A 24412-nucleotide genomic window follows, 5' to 3' on the forward strand; every position below is an offset into this window, starting at 1 on the left:
GGGCCCACGCCCAGGAGGCACTGAGGGCAGGAGGGGTGTGGAGGCGCCATCCACAGGCCGGCACTGGGGCACCATTTGGGTCCCAGGCCAGCAGCTCGCCGGGGCCAGGGCAGTGCTAGGATCCCACTGTGTGTGGACGCTGGGGAGAAACAGCTACTCTATCTAAACATACTTACCTATGTCCATCTCACAGGAAACAGAATGAAACGTTAACAGTAGTTATCTGATTATAGATAACTAAAATTTTCTTTTCAATACTTAGTGTATGTTTCCCAAAATTTCTACCCAAACAGAAATTCTCTGGGTTATTTTTATAAGCAGAAAAAGTGTTACTTTTAAAAGTATTTTAAATACAGTATAATGATTAAACATTTTAATTTTTACAAACTTGGCCTTGGCTCTTCAGCCATAACCTGCAGCTGTGACTGGCAGGCAGGTGTAAAAAATATTCAAACATAGGTTTGCTGACTTAGAGTAGCAGGGGATGGATAAAGGTTAATGCAGGAGTTCATCTTTATCTGTCTCAAGAGTGGCATCATCCATCCGTTTATCTGTAGTAGACTTTTTTTACACAGAACTGCACCATAAAGCCATTTCTTTCTATGTTTAACAGTGTGACAAATCATAAACTATATAAATACCCCCATGAAAGATAACTTTCAATCTGTTGAGCAAATGTGGGAAGAGGGTCTCTAAAATTGTAGGTACTTAAAAAAACCACAGATAGCTTTGTTTTTCCTGAATACAGTCATGCTTGCAGGGCCCTGATTATTTTTTAATTATTCAGAACCTTGGTCCAAAACAATTTTTTTTCTAGTAGTTAAATGAGTACCTTAATTTCAGATAAGAACGTTTTTCCTTTATAATGTTAGCATGTTAAAGATCTGGAGCTCAAAATTACATGTTATTTTTTTTAAAAGCCTCCAAAATATGTAAACATGAGTAAATCAGACCTGCTCCCAGAGTTCCAACAGAACTGGTTTCTCTGTGTAGGCCACACGAGTTAGTCACTAGGCCTGTCAGTTCTCACCTGTCAATCCCCCTCCCATCTGCATGGAACCTCCTCTTCCCATGACCGCATGCCTCCGGCCCACCTCCGGCTCCAGCGCACACCCTCGGGTGGAGGGAGGACAGTGGCAGCCCATGCTCCCGGCTCAGCGCTCCACTCCTGGCCTGTCTATCCTACCGCTTCTCGGACCACCGCCCCAGACAGCACCCAGCCACCCAAGTTCCCAGAACGCACGCCTGCAGGCCTCGTGTGTTTGGTCAGAGCTCTTCCTTTGAATGTGGCTCAACCGCCTGCCCCCCAGCTGCTGCCTTTGATGCTTCCCAGGAGCGGAGTCCTGCCACCTCCTGTCACCTCTTCACCCTGCACCTCTATACACACAATAAACACCTGTTCACTGGGCTCAACTGCTGGGCTGGCCTCACTCCTATTCATCTCCCCAGAGCCCAGCCCAGGGCCTGGACCACCCTAAGCCATCAGTGATGCCCAGTGGATGAGCTCCAGGGCAAAGGTCTCCGCACGTGACCCAGAGCCCTCTCTTCAGGGCGCCTTCCTTCACAAACTGTTTTGATGTTTAGAAAGAAGTCTGGTTGGGCACAGTAGTCGGATGCTGTAGTAATTTTTGTTGCCTAAGTTGTAAATGTGACCTCACTGTTGGTATCGACTATACTGACTTGCGTGATAAACTCGCTTTTTATGGAAGGTTTCCGTAATCATTAAGAGTCCAACAACATTCACTGTTCTAACAGCTGTAAAGTCAGTGACAACTGAGGTCGCCATTGGAACTCACACAAGCAGGGCTTTTTCATGAGATATCTGGGGCTCTTAAATGTTCTTTTTAAATGAAACCAAAGACTACAGGCTGTGAAATGAAAGACTGAAAAGGCCTCTAGCCTGCAAGACAGAGTCGGCCTGCCCGAGGGATCAGGGAGTGCTGGCCTCACGGCACCAGGTCGGGGCAGTGCTTCCTCTTCGATTCACGGGAAAGTGCAAAGGACCGCTGCTAGTTCTTCCTCAAATGTGGGGTGGACCTCACCGCCACGCCATCGGGTGTGGGACTGTGGTGGGAGACTTCCAATTACTGATGGCGTGGAGATGGCGTGTGGAAGGGAGAGGCGGTTTCGGGAGACAGAAGGCTGGGAGCAGGCAGGGAGTGTGAACTGAGGACCCCTGCACGGGTCCAGGTGGGAAGGGCAGAGGCTTCCACGTGGAACTGACCCAGAGGAGGCTTGGTGAGCGCACAGCACCAGGTCGCCTCCGGAGCAGCCCCACCCGGTCCTCAGGAGGAAGCTGTGAGCCTCCAGCTCTGCAGCTCCAGGGTGGGCACTGTTCGCAGGCCTCAGCTTACTGGGCAGTCTCAGCCCTTCCAAGGCAGCATTCCTTATGGACAGTCTGTTCGGATGAGCCAACAAAAAGGTTTAAAAATAAAATTAGACCTCATTTGAAGTCCAAATGCTAAATAATGAATGTTATCATTGACTCTATTGGTATTTAAAAATGTGATCTTTCAATTTATCTAATTCAGTGTAGTAAGAACTACATCAATGCTTTCTTCATCCACATGGTAAAAATGCTGAGAAGTAAAACATGCTATCATTTTCTAAAATTGGCAACTGTCTGCATTGGCTAAAATGCCAGTGTTTTTATTTGTAATTCCAGCAATATGATTTTGGGGCAAGATTCTTTTTACCTTAAAAGGCATCATACGAGCCCTAACCGGTTTGGCTCAGTAGATAGAGCGTCGGCCTGTGGACTGAAAGGTCCCAGGTTCGATTCCGGTCAAGGGCATGTACCTTGGTTGCGGGCACATCCCCAGTAGGGGGTGTGCAGAAGGCAGCTGATCGATGTTTCTAACTGTCTATCCCTCTTCCTTCCTCTCTGTAAAAAAAAAAAAAAAAATCAATAAAATATATTTTTTAAAAAAAGGCATCATACGACCTTAAAGTAATGGAGTAGGTGATCATCAATGGCTGCTAATGGCACAAGAAGAGGGACAATGGGACACATGTGCCTCCGGACGGACTAGCCATGGCCAATGAAATGGTCTAGCAAAACAAAACAGGCTAACAAAACAACACAGGCTCTGATCAAGGCTGGAAATACAGGAGGAAGGGGAACGTGGACAAGGACACGATGAGCTACAGTTGGGAAAACCCAGGTTGGGACAGACACCTGCAGGATTACAACTTGCTTCTACCCATAAGTTACAGGAACAACAGACGGGAGATTTGTAGATAGACAAACACTTGTCATGAGACTCAGCGACCAACCGTGATTCAGATTCAAACAAATATATTGTCAAATTTTTCATGAGACAATCAGAAACTGGAAGTGAATTACTGTCAGTTTTTAAAGATATGATCATTGGTACTGTGGTCATATTTTTTAAAAAAGGACCTTTAAGATACTTATAGGTGAAATGATAGGGGGTTTGGCATTAGCTTCAAATTGATCTGGGAGTGAGTGGGGGAGAGCTGAATACAAGATAGGTAGATGGAGTGGCTACTGGAATTAGATTACTAGGTCACTGGGTTATTCTTTTCACTTTCATGTTGCTTGAATTTTCCTATAAGGAAGATGAAAATCAAACACAACCGGAAGGCGCTAGAGACCCACAGGTCACACTGGACCAACCTGGACCCTGAGTTTGGGACGTGCAGCTGTAAAAGTTTTTTTCTCTAAGCAAAAGGAACTTTTATATTTTTAGGAATGCCTTAAGGTCATTTCCAAATAGTTTGAATATTATTTTAAAACATACGAGGGCCTTTCATAAAATAGCATTTGATATCTTTGCCCTTTCAAGCAATAGCTCCCTCCATGCTGACAGAATGGAATAGCTCCATTTTCAACAGCCACTTTTTTTTTTTTTAAATATATTTTATTGATTTTTTTACAGAGAGGAAGGGAGAGAGATAGAGAGTTAGAAACACCGATGAGAGAAAAACATCGATCAGCTGCCTCCTGCACACCCCCCACTGGGGATGTGTCCGCAACCCAGGTACATGCCCTTGACCGGAATCGAACCTGGGACCCTTCAGTCCGCAGGCCGACGCTCTATCCACTGAGCCAAACCGGTTCTGGCAACAGCCACTTTTGAACAGTTTTTGGAATTAGCTATTTGGGGTAATTTGGAAAGAAAAAGCTGCAAACAATATACCGTGCAGTGAGCTTATCAAAGAAGGGAAGCTAGAAAAGATGTAGTTGAATGAGCTTTCAAAGCCTTGCATTTCCTGGACCAGAACAGGGCACTGCAGCCTGGGAAAAGGCAGGCATGTTCCAGACATCTGAAGGCTCACACAAAACACGGCCATTTTTAGGAGGAATCCCAGTTCAGAGAGCCCACCTGTGCACCATTCACAGGTGAACAAGACCACCAGTAGTGGTGGTCATGGGGACTGACTGAGACCCCCTCTCCCCCGCCCCCCGGCCATGAGAAGCAGGGAAATGGCTTCCACACGCATCACAGAAAGGACCACACACTGACTGGAAGAGAACTAAAAAGCACCCACTGTGTGCATTACCAGCAGCACCTTGCGGGTGTTCCTGGGAGGAAGGCTGGGTGCCAGGCCACCTGCAACCTTGGGCACGCCTTCCCCGGGCTCCTTCCGCTTCTCTGGACTTTAGCAGAGCAGCTGCATGTTGCTGGAGAAACAGCCACACTGACTGCTTTCAAGTTAAATCTTGACCCCAAATTGTCACTGAGCCTATGGCATTGGCCCTGCATGCCTACTGCTCTTCTAAAGCATGTTCCCGTTCTTACTCTTCAGAACAGATTTTCTTTTTCCAAACTTGCCCACTCCGACCCGAGATGATGGTACTTCACTGAGCGCACGTGGGCGCTCCCAGCTGCCCCCCCAGTTGCACCTTCCCAGCCACCTCCCGTTCTCCATCCCTCCTCCTCCTCCCCCTCTTCCTCCTCCTCCTCCTCTGCTATATAATTTACACTGAAAAAAGTGAGGGGAACAAGAAACCCTGGAATCGTCGCCTTCCTTCTCTGCTGCTCGAAGATGCCGAGCATGTGCCCTCCTCAGGGTTTTAAACTTTCTACTCCTGCCTGGGAAGCTCCTCCTCTTGACCCCTGTATGGTGGGCTCCTTGCAATTCAGGTGTTGGCTTAGATGTCACCCTCTCAGAAGTCCTCTGCTGTTGGTATTCACGTGCCACCCAGATCCCCCCTTCATGACCAAGGGACAGACTCCAGGCTGCAGGGATGCTGCTGGCACATGGTCCTCTGTTCATGACCTCCAGAGCCCACCCCGGCCTGTCACTCAGAAGACACCATTGCCAAAGGTATAACAGCTGTCTGCTGACTTTCTTACAAGTGGCTCAGCATTAAAGATAATGCATATACGATTTCTGCACAACACTTCCTGAAGACGTAGGGATTAGGTTGCCACTTTTAACCTTAAACCTTCCTTCAGAAAACAATGTGAAAATGGAAGAAAATGCAGAAAACAGTGATTAAGAGACCCAGGGACTGCAGCCATGACCAAAAGCAAGGAGAGACTAAAACCTGAGATAGTCTGGCAAACTAGGGACTTTGTGTATAAATGGTCACTTACAGGTACATAAAAATGAAGGGACTGGAGTTAGCAGGTTGGAAAGGCTATGTGACAGAGAAGGGAACCAAGAGGAGCGAGGAGAAGGTCCTGCCCCCACACCCCAGAGACTCGCCCCACACCCCAGAGACTGTCCCCCACACCCCAGAGACTCGCCCCACACCCCAGGCTGTCCCCCACACCCCAGAGACTCGCCCCACACCCCAGAGACTGTCCCCCACACCCCAGAGACTCACCCCCACACCTCAGAGACTGTCTCCCACACCCCAGAGACTGCCACTTAGGATTTGGGTACACAGGACATTATATACAGCTCTACTCACGAGAGACGTGGTTTCTGGTCCGGACGCCGGGGCTTTAAAGGTAGACGTGGGCTTGGGAACATCTGCTCTCTTGTCTGTGGCCGCTCGCATGGACAAGCACTCCAGGTAATCGGGAGGGGGGATGGGGACGGCAGCACAGCTCTTCTCCGACAAGTCCACGGTGCTCATGCTCCTCACGGGTGCTGGGCTAATGGCCCGAGTTAGAGAACAAGTTAGAGAAGGTCCTGCCACCAGATCCCAGCACTTAAAATAGCCACGATCAGAACGACAGCAGAATCGTCATAAAAAAGGACTGGGTAGGAGGAGGTCTCTCTCTCTCTCTCACACACACACACACACACACAATATCGTAGATATTATCGGGATTGGAGTGCAGATTCAGGGGTTACTGGGATAGAGGTGCCAAAGGAAGACCATCGGTGTAATAGGAACCATGGTAGTAGACACAGCACAGGAAGGAGAGAAGGAAAAAGGACTGAGGAACACCTATGTTTAAACAGGGGGTGGGGGAGTGGCCTGTGAGGAGAGGGAGGATGCCGGTGAGGTGCCAGGACAATAGAGGGCCAGGTCCGGAAACCAGCAGGGAGCGTTACAGAGGTGTCCCCCAGTGTTGCAGGCTGCTCAGGAAGGTCAAGAGGGAAAGGTGACCCTAGTTGGTTTGGCTCAGTGGATAAGGCATCCGCCCTCAGACTGAAGGGTCCTGGGTTCTATTCCAGCTAAGGGCGCATACCTCAGTTGCAGGCCCTTGATCCCTGGCTCCTGGTCAGGGCTTGTGTGGGAGGCAACCAATTGATGTTTCTCTTTGTCTCTCCCACTCCCTTTCACTCTCTACAAATCAATGGAAAAATACCCTTGGATGAGGATTAACAAAAAAAAGGAGGGAAAAGAGGGATGCAGCCAGTGTGGGTGGGACGTTGGGAGTGGCCCTAGAGGGCTGAGGGGTGGGCCTGGGCTGGGAAACTTCATGGCAGATAGTCAGTAAAGCCTGTGGACACAGAAACCACTAGGAAAGCGTGTGAGCAGCAGTCTCCTGCTCAGTCCCCACAAATCAGACAGAATTCTGACCCGCCTGGAAACAGCAGGTCGAGTTCCCTGTCACTGGGCCCTGTGAGCACAGCCGGTCCTACCTCGGCGAGGGCACACTCACTGCCTCCTGCGCGCTGTCTTCCAGCAGCCTCGTGTACGATGACGGGAACCAGCCCCTCCTGCTCGGGCGGAGGAGAGAAAGGCCTGGCTGTGGGTTGGCAGTGGACACGTGAACAATAAACACACTGAGGACCTCTCACCCCATCACACAATGTGTGCTTCACATACAGTGTTCCTTTTATTTGGATTCCCTTTAATGCCCCCTGCCCCTTCCTGGTTTTGTTTAATAGATGAGTAATCTACACAGAAAACCATTTATGTGCTAAGTCTCAAAGTACATCTGATATGCAGATTATCCTTGAGAAATCCAAAGTCACGTGTTTTGTTCTCAAAAAACAAGAGAATACTTAAAACCTATTTCAGAGGTGACGCATAGGATCTAATGCTCTATTCTTGTGTCAAACTGATCTATCCATGCACACATGCAGAAAACAGCCTGGGACACAACAGCTCCAGTTAACTAAACCAGCGGTCGCCAACCGAGGACCACTGGTGGTCTGTGAGGTCCAAAAGGTTGGCGACCGCTGAACTAAACCACAACTACAGCTAAACTAGGACCATGAGGCTCGCTAAAATGCTAGTATGTCCACAAGGACCATGTGCCGCTCACAGGAGAGACGGCAGTTCTCTGCAGCGCTGGGCTCTGGCTCCTGAGGGGACCACCCACCCGAGACTTACGCTTTGGAGGTGTCGTGCTCTCCGTAGAGCCAGCCGTCTCTCTCCTCAGCAACAAGCAGCGTGATGACATCTCCCTGCTCGAAGCCAAGCTGGTTGGTGCCAGCCGTGTGCGGGAAGATGGTTTTCACTTTCTGCCTTTTCATCATGTTCAGTCCCGTTGCAACAGACACCGATCGCTGTAAACTGGGATCCTCCGAAGAAGCTGAAGACAACACAGTGGTGATGGCTTTTCCAAGAACGACAATCGGGCCACTTCCAGCACAAAGCCCAGGCGGTTCTACTGCCACACCCTTACCGTTTCGGGAGGGACAGGGACTACAGGGGACTGCAAGGAGGCCCCTTCTGCAGACGGAGGGGATAAAGCAGGGCCTGCCGGGCTTCCCCGAACTCCTGCCTCAATTGGGGCGGCTCTCAGAGGCAGGCAAGCCGCCCACCACCAAACGATGCTTCCCTTCCCTGCTCTCAATACGAACCACAGGCCGAGAGAGGCCTCAACTCTAACCCAACTGCCCATGATCTGGGCCAAAGACTGGAAATGCTGCCGTGAGGACAAGCACCTTAACTGAGCCCTTCACAGCCTCTGAGGTTGGCCCGGGCAGAGCCAGGAACCAGCTGCAGGCAGCCTGGCTCCACAGCCCAAACCGCACTCCGTGGAGCAGCATGCTGTGCACTTCGTGTCTCAATTCAAATACCGCCTGTTATTTACACTCAAAACCAAAATTGGAAAGGAGATTTTTTTCTTTTTAGGTATTTTTTCCAGTCAGATTTTGCTAGCCCACTATTTAAAACAATGTAAGATCTCTCTCTGCTTTCCTCTTTAGTCTTACTAATTACTCTGTAAACTCTGCTAACTTCTCACCACGCGCTCTCTGATTACGTCAGCAGTGCTGAATCCATTAGCAATGTTATTTCCTTTTACCAAAAAGAATCAAAGAATCATTTGAATGCCTGGGATGCACACAGCATTATGTATTTTAACTACATGGTATATAACTTGCAGTCCTTCCTTCAAAGGCAAATGCTTGCAGACCATTATCTCCCCAGCTGCCATTCGGAAAATCTCATCTCTTCCCCAATAGCTGCATGTGCGCTAACCCGGGGTCTCTCTAGCACACGGCTCAGCGGCCACGACTTTCACCCTGCGAGTCACCCAGAGACAGGGGCTCGCCGCCGCAACAGTCTCCAGGGTCCTGGGTGCCAGACTACTTTAGGCAGAGCTGAGTCTAACCAAAGCCTCCTGAAATGTCCGCAAACAACTGGTCCCAATTTACTGCAATACAGTCAACAGAGCTAAGGACTTTCAGCAGCAGAACTACATACCCAGGAGGCCTGGGTGCTGCTTGATGATGAAAATCACCGATTATAACTCAAACTGAGCCTATTGGTAAGATCAACAACCACAATTTTGTTACGTGAACCTTTATAGTTTTATTGAAAAAAAATTATTACAATTACCACCAAATACAGGACACAGTGGGAGGCTCTCTGTACATCATATCCTATTTCAAAAACAACCTTTCAATAGCACATTTACTCCTGTAAACAGCAATCGGTATACAGAATTAGTATGTGTCAGAAAAGGTGTCACGTATAACACGTCTCCTGGTTTTTCCACAAACCCAGACCTGTGTTTGTTCTGAGGTGTAAGCTCCTCAGTGTTGGACATGTGCCATATACATGCTTAGTCACCGCTACCTCAAGATGCATTTATCCAAAATATTGATTTTAAAGTTTTAGACAGGAATTTTACAGAAAAATGCCTTACCCGAGTTCTGTGCAGCTGTCGCCGGGTTATTGAACATATCAATCAAAGGGCTGGTGACCACTCTGCCTGAAGGAGCCGGGGGCACCTTGGGTGGGTACTTAGAAAGGGTGTCGTAGTCTTTCCCAGCCTGTGAAAAAGTCTTCATTAGTTTACTATTAGTCTAACATAGCAATGGAAGTACAGTTTTCCAGGCTGCTCCACATTACATGCTCTAAGTCCCACAGTTCCCCAAGTTCCCTTAGTTGAAGGGCAATACCCCATCTTGAATTATTTAAATAATATATTTTTTCCATTTTTTGTCTTTAAAAAAACAAAACCATTATCTTTAAAAACAAAACAAAAACAAAGCAGGCACTCCCGATACTCTCGCCCCCTGGTGACCAGTAATCTGCTTTCCTTCTGTGGATTTCAGGCTCCCTCGTCAGTGCTACTCGGCCAGAGGATTCTACATCTGAAATAATTTTTCCACAGAACTTTGAGTGCTTTGCTTCATTAATTTTTTTTAAAAAAATGTTTTTATTGATTTTTTTTTGAAAGAGAGGAATGAAGAGAGAGACATTGAGAGAAACATCATGGACTAGCTGTCTCCTGCACACCCCCTACTGGGAATCGAGCCCGAAACCCAGGCATGTGCCCTGATCGGGAATCGAACCAGCTATCTCTTGGCTCATGGGTCTCAACCACTGAGCTACACCGGCTGGCTGTTCCATTAATTTCTAACATCTTGCTTTGTTAACAAGAAATCTGGTCTGCATAGGTTTCTTTACTTTGTAAATAATCTGTTTTTTCCCTCCCTAGAGGTTTTCCAAATTTTCTCTTTATCCCTAACATTCTGCAATCTTATCGAGGTTTTGGTCATTTCTGCGCGTCCGGGATCGGCCTGGCTGCCACATGAGAGACTAGGCGGGAGGCTGCTGCGGTCTCTCTGAGGGGCTGCAGTCAGAGCAGCGCAGGGCTGAGGGGCTGGACTGGGACATGCTCTGACGATGGAAACGTTAGGGTTGGCCTATGGACTGACAGTGGCATAAGCGAACAAGAGAGAGGAGCTGCCGCATTGTGTCTGAGCTACTGGAAGGACGACACTGCCGTTCACTGGTTCTGGACCAGGTGAATGTGAGATCCCCATTAGACATCGGTGGTGATGCTGGGCAGGCAGTGGAGTGTACCTCCCATGTCTCAGCTGGCCTAACATGTTTCTCCTCTTTCCCATTAAAAAAAAAGTCCTCGTTCTGTGTTTGCACTGTGTTTTGGAAGTGTTTCGGTTTAATTTTCCAAGCAGTTCCATTCTTCTAATGAGCCCATCAGTTGTTATTGTTTTGAGGGCAGAAAAAGAAATGGGAAAAAAATTATTTTAGAAAGATTTCAAACGGATGAGAGAATAGCACCATAAATCTCCATGCACCCAACACCTAGCTCCAGTAGTTATCACTTCCTGCACAGAAAGGTGGATTGTTTGGCCCTGGCCAGTGTGGGTCAGTGGGCTGGACATTGTCCCTTGCACTAAGGTCACCAGTTCGATTCCTGGTCAGGGCACATGCCTGGGTTTTGGGCTCAATCCCCATTAGGGGGAGTACAGAAGGCAATTGACAATGGTTCTCTCTCATCATTGATTTTTCTATCGCTCCCTCTCCCTTCCTCTCTCTAAAATCAATAAAAACATATCTTTTAAATATGCAAATACACAATTGAGATCTTGGAGGTAGTGGGTTCCTACCACACTGCTTCTCTGGACCATTGGCGAAGGCTGAGGCGTCCAGGACGTGGGGGTGGAGCTAGGGGTCTTTATTTCTTCTATCATGTTGATGACTTCCTCTGGCACTTTGGTGGCATCACCGCAGGTTTTCTGCCACCTGGGCAGTTTGGAATTCAGTAATTCTGCCGACTGTAAATCCAAAGGAAACACAATGGCAGATAAATGTGTATTGTCGGAAGAGCTGACAAAAATTACATCAAATGATTATCACTGACAATGCATTGCCGGCTTATCACCAGAAGTATGGGAGCTCTGAGTGAAATTCAGGGAGTAGTTTGAGCCTTTGTGAGTATCTGCTGTCTTATTTGCTGAGAGGGTTGTAGGCTTCTGTTCTAAAAGAATTTATCTTCTCCCTCCCTGTGAATAATTAAGACTAATATAAGGACTGTAAATGATTAAGAACAAGTTCTAAAGCTAAAAGGGAAGGGTTGAGCAATCCGTATTAATCACCAAGAAATGCCAACCACCGCTTTCTCTCCTATGGAAAACACCGCCAAGACGGGTGGGGGACCCAGTGGACTCAGCTTAGGGAAACCGGATTTACAAGTCAGAGGAGTCAGAACTGTGCACAGACGAGGGGCTACAGGCAAAGTGCGGTGGGCCCTGCAGTCAGCGCCAGCGCTGAGGGGCGCTCTGGCCCTTGGGCTGGCAGACCATGGGGCTGAACTGTGCAGCAGAGTCACAGATGGACAGAGAGAAGTCCCACAACCCCAGAGGCTCCCACAAGCCTGGCTTTGCTTCTTACAGCTGGAGGTTCCCTGAAGGTCTTTTCCAGGGCAGCAATCTGCTTGGAAAAGGGAAGCAGGGGGCCTTCCTTGGAACTGGTTTCATAGCAGACACACTATTTTTACTTAGAGTCTCTGCTCATCAGGTATGGGCTGGGGGTGTTGGTGGAAATCCTGAGAGGGCAAAGCCTGTCTCCCAAACCACCTCTGTGCTGTCACCCCGACACACTAACTGCATAGCCTGCTTCACCCAGGAGCCACTGACAGGACTGGGTGCCTTAGCTGGGGTATGAGACAGCACAGAGGGATGTTCAGAAAGTTGAAGAGATGCATATAGAAAAGCAGATTTGGTCTGTGTCCCTCTAAAAAGCTTAACTGGGCCTGGCTGGCATGGCTCACTGGTTGAGCTTTGACCTATGAACTAGGAGGTCACAGATTGATTCCCGGTCAGGGCACATACATGGGTTGTGGGCTTGATCCCCAGTAGGGGTTGTGCAGGAGGCAACTGATCAATGATTCTCTCTAATTGTTGATGTTTCTCTCTCTCTCTGAAATCATTAAAAATATATTTTAAAAATAATGATAAAAAGCCTAACTGGGACCCAAGGTTAAGTGTAAGAAAGATTGCTAACAACTAGAGCTCTCAGAAGTTGGCCAGGTTACCTCACGACACTGAGTGCCCCATCGCCCACAGGACGTCGCCAAAGAACTTCACGGTTGCTTCTGTCCTCTCCAGCCTACGACCCTGCCCCAGGGCACCCTCCCATGTGGAACTAGTAGATGCACTGGTGACAAAAGTGATCACCTAAGGGAGCAGTTCATGCTTGTAACAAGTTTAGAACTTCGCTATTTATTTTTCAAATAAATATTTATTTCAGAGAGGATGGAGAGAGAGAATCATTGATCGGCTGCCTTCTGCATGCCCCACACTGGGGATCGAGCCCGCAACCCGGGCATGTGCCCAGACCAGACCAGACCGGGAATCAAACCCTGATCTCCTGGTTCATACGTCGACGCTCAACCACTGAGCCGTGCCGGCTGGGCAGATCTTTGCTATTTAGATTTGGTGGCTAAATATTTCTTAAAGACTTTATAGAACACATAACATGATATACGCATACATACAAGGCCAAGTTTTGTTTTGTTTTTTTTCACCTGAAAAAAAGGGGAAGTTGCCTTATAACCATGCTCTTAGTGCCTCATATCATGCAGCACTCTCCAAATTACTTTATTATGAATAACAATGAATAACTGATGTCAATCAATGCTACTTTTGGATGCTTACATAAACCCAACACAATTCATAATTTAACAAAGAGGAAAGGCCATTGAGTGCATGTTTTGTAATGTTTTCTGGGGATATAAGCTCACAGCTGCTGTGAAGGAGGGCAGGAAAGCTGACGAGATTGCCAACACTTTAAAGAAGAATGAAAAGGAGCTCCGACCACGGGCCCTGATGCTGCAAATGGGGTCTGCGGCCTGGGTACAATTTCCAGGGACACATACACATGGACCCTCGAGGTGAGCATCTTAGACCATGTGGGGAGTGGACCTGGGCCCAGGCCTCATTCTGTGGCTCTGATGAAGGCACTGAGGCCGAAGATGCGGCCCTGGGAGTTGGACAGGCGAGAAAAGGAAAAACATACCATTTTTCAATTACTGAACACTACTTTATCAATGGTTTTAAATATGGACGGATAACTACACTAATGAAAATTATAAACATCTATATGTCTATAAATGTCTAAAAGTTAAATATTCAAATTGGCCAAAAACTGTTTGAAATCTCATTGGCAAAATAGGTCCGCTGCTCTGTGTTGGGGTTTGTGTGGAACTGCCTTTAAAAGCATCTCAAGGGCATTTAAAGACGACATAAAACCAATCCACGGGACACAGCGGCCGCCGCACCTGCAGGTGGTAGTGCTGCGTGCGGCTGGCGAAGCTGCAGTGCTTGTCCACCAGGAAGCAGAAGCGCCTCTTCTCCTCCAGGAGCGCCTCTCTGCAGCCCTCCGCGATGAACCTCTGGATCTCGCTCTGGCGAGAGGTGACGGTTTCTATGTACTAGGAAAGCAAGGAGCAGTTATGCAGTATGACAGGAGGAATCAAGCAGCTGCTCAGCCCAGCATTTATCTTCCGCCATCTTTATACTCGGTTTATTTGGATAAAGGAGTAACTACTAAACACAGATAAACGTTACACAAAATAACTAAGTTGTAACCTGGCCCGAGCAGATAGCATCACTTTTATCAAGATCCCAGACTCCTCTGTGAGAGAAGCTGCCAAAGGCCTTACATTCCAGGGGGCTGTTGGCACAAAGTATCGCTTTGTACTCCAGGGAGAAGAGCCTGTTGCTTTAGAATCAGAAAGTCTGAGTTCAAATCAAAGTGTCAACCATATGACTTGACTTAAGCCCCCTCCCCATCTGTAAAATGGGGGTAACAATGCTCACCCTCCCTGAGTGGGCAGGAAACGCTCATGTTGTTAAGAGGCCACTGACTAAGCATGCTTCACCCTGGAAAAGTCTGCAGCAGCTCACAATGCGAAGTCAGATGCTCACTTTTAACTTCAACAGCAGCTCAGCCATAAGTGGATGAAGGGCTAACTGCAGTAAACTCTTCCCGAAAACTATAAATCATCACCAACAAACAAAGTCATGCTGAAGAGCTTACCTCAATTTCTTTGTGTTCGTATTTGACTGCATTTCGTCCTCCTTGACTTTTCCTTCTGATCTTCTTCAATTCAGCTTGAGATTTCTCCAAAGAATCTAATTTATTCCGGTGTTCTGTTTGGTATCTTTTGAGAGTGGCCTGCAAGTTAAACGTTGCACTTATTTGACTATAGCAGCACCATACAAACCCGAAGGCAGCTATTTTGCCAGCATTTTCACGGGTGTGGCCGGTCTGCCTCTCACTTCACACCACCCTCCCTGGGCCGTGGTCCTGCACACCCTCACTTCACACCACCCTCCCTGGACCGTGGTCCTGCACACCCTCACTTCACACCACCCTCCCTGGGCCGTGGTCCTGCACACCCTCACTTCACACCACCCTCCCTGGACCGTGGTCCTGCACACCCTCACTTCACACCACCCTCCCTGGGCTGTGGTCCTGCACACCCTCACTTCACACCACCCTCCCTGGGCCGTGGTCCTGCACACCTTCACTTCACACCACCCTCCCTGGGCTGTGGTCCTGCACACCCTCACTTCACACCACCCTCCCTGGACTGTGGTCCTGCACACCCCCACTTCACACCACCCTCCCTGGGCTGTGGTCCTGCACACCCCCACTTCACACCACCCTCCCTGGGCCGTGGTCCTGCACACCCTCACTTCACACCACCCTCCCTGGGCCGTGGTCCTGCACACCCCCACTTCACACCACCCTCCCTGGGCCGTGGTCCTGCACACCCTCACTTCACACCACCCTCCCTGGGCTGTGGTCCTGCACACCCTCACTTCACACTTCCCCTCCCGTCAACTTTAAGGTTTGATGCTTTGTCCTAAAGTTCTGTTTATATGAGGGGCTCTTGACCAGAGGGCAGCTCTCAGGAGACAACATCTTTTCTTTCTCTTATTCCTTCTTTCCTCCAGGGTGTTTGGACACTGGGTGGTCAGTACTTTGGTGAGAATAAGTCAACAATATTAGATCCCAGGTTCCTGTTTTATGACTTATGATTTCAAGAAAAAGACTGAAGAAGTACAATCAACTCCGGTCATTTGGGAGCTGTGCAACAGTTTTTTATTGGAGCCTGACAGACCTAGGTTAAAATTCTGGGTTCCTCCCTCATTTCTTGTGCGACTTCAGCAACTACTTAATTTCTCTAAGGTCCACTTCTGCCCTCTAATCTGTACAGTGAGGATAATATGAGTTCGTTCCCACATTTCGGAATTTCTGTAGGGATGCAAAGTGCTTAGCATCACACCCCGCTCCGCAGCCTCAGCTGGTCCTGCGCCTTCCTCTGAGCACGGCTTATTGCCGCACGGGGTCTTGGTGAGAAGAAAGGGGACTCTGGGTGGCAGTCGGGGGAAATGGGAAGAGCCCTGTGTGCCGGGCAGGACCAGGAAGGAGGAAACTGCTGGAACCGACAACACCAGGTGGCGGTAAGAGGTCAACGCAGGAGCGGCCTCTGCCATCAGACCTGGCACCCAGACGGTGCTCTCCCACACCCCCCGTCCCACGGAGCCGGCTGTGAGGGCCACAGCTGCTCCAACACAGATGCAGCTGTCGCCAGCACGTGTGTGGGCTTGGGGGCAAGGCTTCCAGAAGCAGCAGGATTCCTCGCAGTATTTTTTCTATGCTTTTCAATAAGAATCCTGAGTGTTAGAAGAAACAAGCCCACTCAGCCTCAAGGGACCTGTCTGTCTGTGCATCGTGCACACCCTCAACACGAGCTCCCTCCATATCTGCTGCTGAGTCAGGCTCAGAGTCAAGTGAGTGCAGCCTCCTGGACAGCCAGGCCCCGTGCCCGCGCCTGCCTCCACCACGGAGGCAGAGCAACGCCGAATACTCACGGTCATGTATTTTACGTCAAGTTCTGTCTTCTTCTCCAGCTCATGTATAATCTCTTTGTGGAATGCTTTGAACTGTTAACAAAAGGAAATAAAAATATTCGTATCAGATTTGAGATGTTAAGCAAAATAAAATTTAAAAAGAAATACATGTTGTAAAAATAGAAAAAGAGTTCACATACATTTTCTCTAAAACTCTCATCAAGTTTCTGGTGGGTACTTGAAATCTCTATGAGAACGTGGCCTGAGAACAAAACCAGACAAGTTAGGGGGGGAAGCCATTGTGTGGTATTGTAAAGAGGCAAGTAAAAAAGTGCCTCACAGTCCATTGCTGCCCCCAGAACCCGTGGGCGTCCGTTCCAGACACTCAGACAGCTGACCGTGCCCCATGATGGGGTGGGCACAGGGGACGCAGCTGGTCACAAACTCACTCTAAAATACCCTTCCCTTAAAAGAATGCCAAGTCTGTCTTAAAACTCACCTGTTCTTTCTATATTTGTTCATTCCCTGCGCTCAACTTATCTGGTTTAATTTTAAATTCTCTTAAAAAGGATTCTCTTGGTCATTATAGTGACTAACTATAGGAACAAATGCTTTATTTTTATCTACTCCCTAGAGCAGTCTGAGTTTCTATCAGTCAGAAAAGATAAAAGCTTTTTTTGTTTCTCACATTAGTTCTCGTTTCATCTGGAAGATACGATGCTGTGGAACCCACGGCGGGCGGGACGGCGCTCTGCCTCGCATCTCCTGGGACGCTGTCCATTCTAAGGACCATCGCACGTGACAGACAGGATGTCCCAGGACAAGGGGGGCTTACTCCAAAGAGCAGCGGGACAAGCACCTGCTTGGAAAGCACATCTCCCGCCGTTCATGGCCGCTCACGGCTTCGTGCACATCTCTGCTCCTAACTCTGATGAAGATGAATGAGTGCTTCTCTCTGCCAACTTATCTACAGGAACCAAATAGTCTGGTAGCTAAGAGCTGGTAAAACCAAAAAACCACATGGACAAACCCCAGACTAGACCAAGAGATTAAATGTGCTGGCAGGTCACCCACAGTTCTCTGGGGGAAATGACAGGCTATGGATGAGGTAGTATGTGGAGAGAGAAAAGAACACCGACTGGACTAGGACTTCGGCCACACCTCCACACGATGACTCCACCAGGCCCTGTTCTCAAAACGTTGCAAGACATCGACTTTCAAAGGGCTAGCCCAGCCTTTCCTACATCTTCAGACTCAGAAATGAACATGTCCACTCGAATGTCCTGTTAGGCACCGCACATTCAACATGTCTAAAAGTGAACTCACCCGCTCTCTAACCCCAGATCGTGGCTGCCAGCCAGCCGGGCACACCTGTGTGATACCCAGTGCCAAAGACGCATTCCCTTGTGCATGGGGTGCCATCACTTGGGCCACTTCTAGGGTGAAACCATGGCCCCTACTCGTCCTGCTACCTTGGGTAACATGTGTGCCAGCCCTTCCCTGCCCAGGAGAGAAGGCACATGGGAGCAGCACGTGTTCCACCAGAGGAGGAAGAGGAGTCCCCCAGTCCAACCTGCCAGGTGGCCCTCTAAGGGTGCCCTCCCCCCCCCCCCCCCCCCCCCCCGCCCGCCACGCTCTTATCATTACTCTGGCCTCCCAGCTTATTCTCTTTGATCTTCTTCCTCACAGGTGCCAGGGGTCTTTCCAAATGCAAAGGTCACAGGTCCCTCCCCATGGCGTCCCAGATGAACCAACTCCTCAGCAGGAAGTCCGCCTGCACAGCTCTGCTTACAATGACAGTGGTCCGACCATGGGGGTGGGTGGGGGGCAGAGAACCTCCTGTAAGACAGGACTTGATGAGGTTACAGGTGCAGAGCCTGTAGTCCCTAAGGAGCCCCTAACAGAACAGCCTGCTGGAGAGTGAGGGCAGACTCATCCCCAGCGCCCACGGGTCCACCACGCCAAGTAATCAAAGTGCCCGCTCTACACCCCTCATTTACCCCATAATTAAGTTCTCCTGAAGCTCAACACGGAACAGAGTTCTTCACAAAGGAAGCCCTCACGTGACCAAGAATATAATTACATCCATGTCACTTTATATCATTTGGTCATTTCAGATAGTGCAACAACCCACGTAACTTTCACATCTATGTTAAACACATAAGTAACTCCTGGCGGCAGATAAAGAAAACAATGGCAAAAGCCCACCTCCGTTACTTGAAAATCAAACACTCTACTCTTGGCAAATCAGATCTACTTAAAAAAATAAAAAAAGTCTAAAAACAACTTTGCTTAAATCAGTCAGAGTGATTTAAGCTAGAATCAAGGCATTTGTATTTGTTCGTACTGTCAGGAACTTTATTTCTATAACCTTATTTATATAATGTAGATCTCTGAGAAGCGAGCTGCCAAAACAGAAGTCTGTGCCAGTGTGGGCACTGCTGCACTGCGCTCTGGCGGAGGCCCCGCTCCCTGCACCCCCCTTGCTCCCCGCACCCACCTCAGCACTCTCGGCCTCCTGCCCACAGTCCTCCCAGCAGGCAGCGGGTGGGAGGTGGGGGGCGGGGGAAGGAAGGCTCAAAAGGTTTAGTGAAAAGCCCATTCACTCTGTGGGCAGGAACCAAACACCTGCCCCTACCCTTGTTATTCCTGTCCCTTGCAGCTTGTGGAATTTAAATGCCAGCCTCATAGCAGCAGCCATGGAGTGCTCGGTCATAAAAAGGATCAGAAAACATCTTTATTGTGACCATGCAAGCTGCCAACAGTGTATTTTGAAACAGAACATGAAAACGGCCTTTATGTTTAATCTACAGAAGTTTATTCTTAGGTACTACGTGTTGCTTTATGTCTGAACGTGGTATCACACACGTTTGTTTACTCTTAGCCCTGTAATCTACTTTTTCATAAATTACATTTAAGAAAAATATTTTTTGAAAAAAGAGGGTGGAGTTGAGAAAGCACAGCCCAGATTCTAATGGAACAGAACTAAACACACACACCCAAACAGGAATTAACGTGTTGATCCCAGAAATCACAGCACAGCGTGTAACAAATCAACCATTTACTTTTTTTCCCTTTTATGTTTTGAGTCAACATTTTGGGAAGAAACTGATAGTAGGTACAGTCATGTGACTAAGTCGGAGTATATTATGTTCTTAAATGGCAATATTAAAGGAATTTAAGTTAATATAGCTATTTTAAAATCATGAACTTGACATAATTAAAAGTCAATGTCTACCACTCATTTTTCCCTAAAATTCATATAATGGCGAATTTTAGGTACTATGAACAAATATGTCCAACATTTTGGGGACAATATTGTCTAAAGGTATATATTTAGACAATAGGAAGTATGAACTTAAAATAAAGTTACATAAAAATTTTTAAAAAGTATTGGTATTGGCCCTGGCCGGGTACTCAGTTGGTTAGAGCGACATCCCAATACACCAAGGTTGCAGGTTCGATCCCCAGTCAGGGCACATATAAGAATCAACCAATGAATGCATAAATAAGTGGAACAACAAATCGAAGTCTCTCTCCCCTATAATAATAATAATAATAATAATAATAATAATAAAAGAGTATTGGTATAAACACATAGTTTTCATCTGAAATACAGACTAGTCATTGGACTATTAATATATCTTCAACTAGATAATTCTTCATCAAGTCACAGTAGAAATTTAGAGGAACGGAATGGGGACACTAATGGACCAGAATAGCACAGAACATGTGAATATAAAGCCATACATGTTATTTTCCGTTTATATTTGGCCACGGGTAATCAGAGCACATTTATTATTTTAAGAAAGCACAGAGCAATGACCGACTCACACACTACGGCCTCCATGTTACTTCAAGTGGAAGCAGACAATGAAACGACAGCGTAGAAGCCAGCCTGGCCTAAAGTTACACTGCATGGATTAACGTAGAATGACCAAAAATGTTACTGAAGAAAGGATCCACTTTTCCTGACTATTTTCCAAATCTCAAATGAGAGGAGAAAATACAATGGAAGTAAAAGTAAACTACACAAGTAGGTAGTGCAAGGATTAGTCACCCACCCAGGCTGAGAGGCCAATTATGTCATGAACCTGTGACCTCACTTGAAAGGCTTTGCCACCTAAGAATAGCTCCAGGGGCTATGTAAACCCAGTCCCTGGGTGCAATGGGCGGCGCTCTCCTCTGGTCGGTGCTGACACGTCCCAGTGAACAATGTGCATGGAGGGGTAATGCCAAGAGTAGGGGAGCATCACTGAACGTTCCTCCAAAAGTCGGGCCTCTGACTTACCCACTGCAGCACCACAGTCCTCACTGACCCCTTGCACAGAGACTATACTTATTCTGCCATTCATCACCGTGTATCCCATCTGATGAAGACAAATGGGACACACAGGGCCTACACAATAGGGTTACGTAGTGTCCTAAAGTTCCCTCATTGTCTGAGGTGAAAGTGCAGTGCCACTAACATCTGACTTTGATAAGAAAGGACACGTGCTAACACCTCCAGGGTACACCTGAAAGGATCAAATGCCTAATTACCAAGCTAGTTTCTTCTTGCCCTTAAAAAAGAGGATGCACTCTAACCGGTTTGGCTCAGTGGATAGAGCGTTGGCCTGAGGACTGAAGGGTCCCAGGTTTGATTCCCGTCAAGGGCATATACCTTGGTTGCGGGCACATCCCAGTGGGGAGTGTGCAGGAGGCAGCTGATCGATGTTTCTAACTCTCTATCCCTCTCCCTTCCTCTCTGTGAAAAATCAATAAAATATGTTAAAAAAAAAAAAAAAAAGAGGATGAGAAGAAATGAACGTAGGACAGAGAGTAGAAAGCAAAAAATGTAAGTAAATAGACAATATATGCCCTAGCCGGCTTGGCTCAGTGGATAGAGCATCAGCCTACAGACTGAAGGGTCCAAGGTTCGATTCCGGCCAAGGGCACATGCCTGGGTTGCGGGCTCCATCCCCAGTGTGGGGTGTGCAGGAGGCAGCCAATCAATGATTCTCTCTCATCATTGATGTTTCTATCTCTCTCCTTCTCCCCTCCTCTCTGAAATCAATAAAGAAATATATTTAAAAAAAAAATAGACAATATAGTCCAAATAAAAGACGATGATTGTTAGGATTTTAAAAAAAGCAACAACACCCAACTCTATCCTGCTTAGATGAGGCCTTAAATATAGGGGCCCAGAAAGGCTGAAAGAGAAAGAATAAGACAGTATGGCAGGCAAGTCACAGATTGGGGGAAAATAGAGTACACAACTGATAAAAGACTTGTATCTATGCCGAAACCGGTTTGGCTCAGTGGAAAGAGCGTTGGCCTGCGGACTGAAAGGTCCCAGGTTCGATTCCGGTCAAGGGCATGTACCTGGGTTGCAGGCACATCCCCAGTGGGAGATGTGCAGGAGGCAGCTGATCGATGTTTCTCTCCCATCGATGTTTCTAACTCTCTATCTCTCTCCCTTCCTCTCTGTAAAAAATCAATAAAATATATTAAAAAAAAAAAGACTTGTATCTAAAACACGTAAAGAACCCTTAAAACTCAACAATAAGGAAGCAAGCAACTCAGTTAAAAAAGAGCAAAAGATCTGAACAGATATCTCACCAAAACAAGACATACAGATGGCAAATAAACATTTGAAAAGATACTCTGCATCATACGCCAATGGGAACCGGAAATGAAAACAACAATGAAATGCCCCCACTCACCTACCAGAATGGCTAAAATCCAGAAAACAGGCAACACCAAATGCTGGTGAGGATGTGGAGTAATAGAACTTACGTTCATTGCTAGCAGGAATGCAAAACAGTGCAGCCACTAGACAAGGCAGACCTGCAGGTTCTTAGGAAGGTAAATAGTCTTACCATTATCTAAGTTACCTGAAATCTTATGTTCACAGAAAAACCTGTATATGAATGTTTATAGCATCTTTATTCATACTGCCAAAAACTGAAAGCAACCAAGATGAATGGATAACCAAACCATGGTACATCTGTACTATTGAATATTATTCAGGAGTGAAAAAGAAACTATTAAGTCACAAAAAGACATGGAGGAAGCTGAAGTGCACATTGCTTAGTGAAAGAAGCCAGTCTGAAAAGGCTACATCCTACATAATAAAAGCCTAATATGCTAAATGTCTGGTCAACCGGTTGGCTGTTCAACCAATCAAAGTGTAATATGCTAATGATATGCTAAGGCCACTCAACCGCTCGCTATGACATGCACTGACCACCAGGGAGCAGATGCTCCAACCAGTAGGTTAGCTTGCTGCTGGGGTCCAGCAGATTGGGACTGAGCGAGACAACGAGCCAGACACGCCCTGGAGCCCTCCTGCAGTCCTTCCCCTGCTGGCCAACCTCCTGCATCCCTCCCTAGCCCCCATCATGCACTGGTGGGGTCCCTCGGCCTGGACTGTGCCCTTTCGCAATCTGGGACCCCTTGGGGGAGGTCAGAGAGCCAGTTTTGGCCCGATCCTGCAGTTCAGGCTGAGGGACCCCACTGGTGCATGAATTCGTGCACTGGGCCTCTAGTATTACATATGACATTATTCTGGAAAAGGCAAAACTAGAGACAGTAAAAAGATCAGTAGTTGACAAGGGTGGGAGGGGGGAGTGAGGAGTAGACATTGTAATGGTAGATATATCATTAAACATTTGTCAAAATTCATAGAACACAGCCCTGGCTGGTGTGGCTCAGCTGGTTGAGCATCATCCCATGCACCAAAAGTTGTAGGCTTGATCCCAGGAGGGGGACATGCAGGAGGCAGCCGATCCATGTTCTGCTCTCACATCGATGTTTCTCTCTCTCTCAAAATCAATAAACTATTTAAAAAACAAACAAACAACAAAAAAATAAAAAAACCCCAACAACTCATAGAACACAAAGAGTAAACTCTAATGTAAATTATGGATTTTAGTTGCTGATGTATCAAGATTGGTTCTTATCTATAACAAATGTAACAGCAATGCAAGATGTTACAAACAGGGGAAACTGAGTGGGGAGAGAGCAGAGTGTGTGGAAACTCTGGGTAAGATCTGTTCAATTTTCTATAAATCTATGACTGCCCTAAAAAAATAAAGTCTATTAATTAACAACAATAACAAAAGAAACATCGCAGCAGCCATCTGCAACTGCAGTGAGCAGGAGCCAGCACCTGCTTGGGGGACAGCACATGCGTGTCTGAATGTTTCTGGAAGGTGCAATGGATAAGAACTCCATCTGATTCTTAGCGATCTTGTGCCCCTGTCTGGCCTACACAGGCCTTAAAAGTCCAGTCAATAAGTAAGTATATTGAACAAACGAATGAAGGGGTCATTGCAGTGAAAAGGGACGTAAAGAACAGTGACAGAGAGCAGGACAAGAGACTCCAGCAAAGGCCTGACCCATCCGAAGGTGGCGCCTGTCATACTGGATTTTATTTCATAACAAATATCGCACTTTTATTATTTCTATAATAAATACTATATTTGTTGCAGAAATTCCTATGGGAAAATTAGTTTTGTTGAACCTGAATGCCTGGCCGTCACCTTGCCATCCTTTTCTCCGCCACTGAAACAACTACTTTCAGATGAAGAGAGAGGCTTTGGTGAGGCAGCTCCTGGAGTGCGGGTGCCCAGCACCCCGCAAAGTGAGCCCCTCAGGCAGGACTGGCACCCACACCGAGCTGCATCCAACTCAGAGTTTTCAGGAGCAAATTCCTGGCAGCTTTCAGTTAACCAAGGTTTACTAACACAGAGGTCCGGTCTCAGAGGATCCTGAACCACAAACAAGATTTTTTTTTTAAACAAGGGACATTTTTGTTTACAAAATTTTCCTTTTGCCAAACAAGAAGCTACAATCCCAGACTATGTGGGCTCAGTGCTGGACACTTGGCAACCCAAGGTGAGAGGATTAAGTGTCCTAACACGGGAAAGGCGCCAAGAGCAAGGCACACACAAGACTCAGTGTTAGATTCCTTCCAGCTTCC

At 47.4% G+C, this 24412-nt stretch overlaps 1 protein-coding gene across 2 annotated transcripts in view; it reads right to left on the reverse strand.

Moving 5' to 3' along the window:
- BAIAP2L1 (BAR/IMD domain containing adaptor protein 2 like 1) overlaps window positions 1-24412 on the reverse strand; it is a 76072-nt gene that overhangs the window by 6114 nt on the left and 45546 nt on the right. For both annotated transcript variants that reach the window (XM_070414352.1, XM_070414350.1), the window contains exons 4-12: window positions 16647-16708; window positions 16468-16539; window positions 14624-14761; window positions 13863-14015; window positions 11191-11358; window positions 9477-9603; window positions 7712-7913; window positions 7015-7092; window positions 5888-6074 (exon numbers count right to left, since the gene is read on the reverse strand). In XM_070414352.1, the coding sequence (XP_070270453.1) occupies window positions 5888-6074; window positions 7015-7092; window positions 7712-7913; window positions 9477-9603; window positions 11191-11358; window positions 13863-14015; window positions 14624-14761; window positions 16468-16539; window positions 16647-16708 (1187 nt within the window). The remainder of the gene's footprint in view (window positions 1-5887; window positions 6075-7014; window positions 7093-7711; window positions 7914-9476; window positions 9604-11190; window positions 11359-13862; window positions 14016-14623; window positions 14762-16467; window positions 16540-16646; window positions 16709-24412) is intronic.

This window comes from Myotis yumanensis, unplaced genomic scaffold (assembly GCF_028538775.1).
Source record: "Myotis yumanensis isolate MYYU_CA2020_CCGP unplaced genomic scaffold, mMyoYum1.0.hap1 SCAF_5, whole genome shotgun sequence".
NCBI lineage: Eukaryota > Metazoa > Chordata > Mammalia > Chiroptera > Vespertilionidae > Myotis > Myotis yumanensis.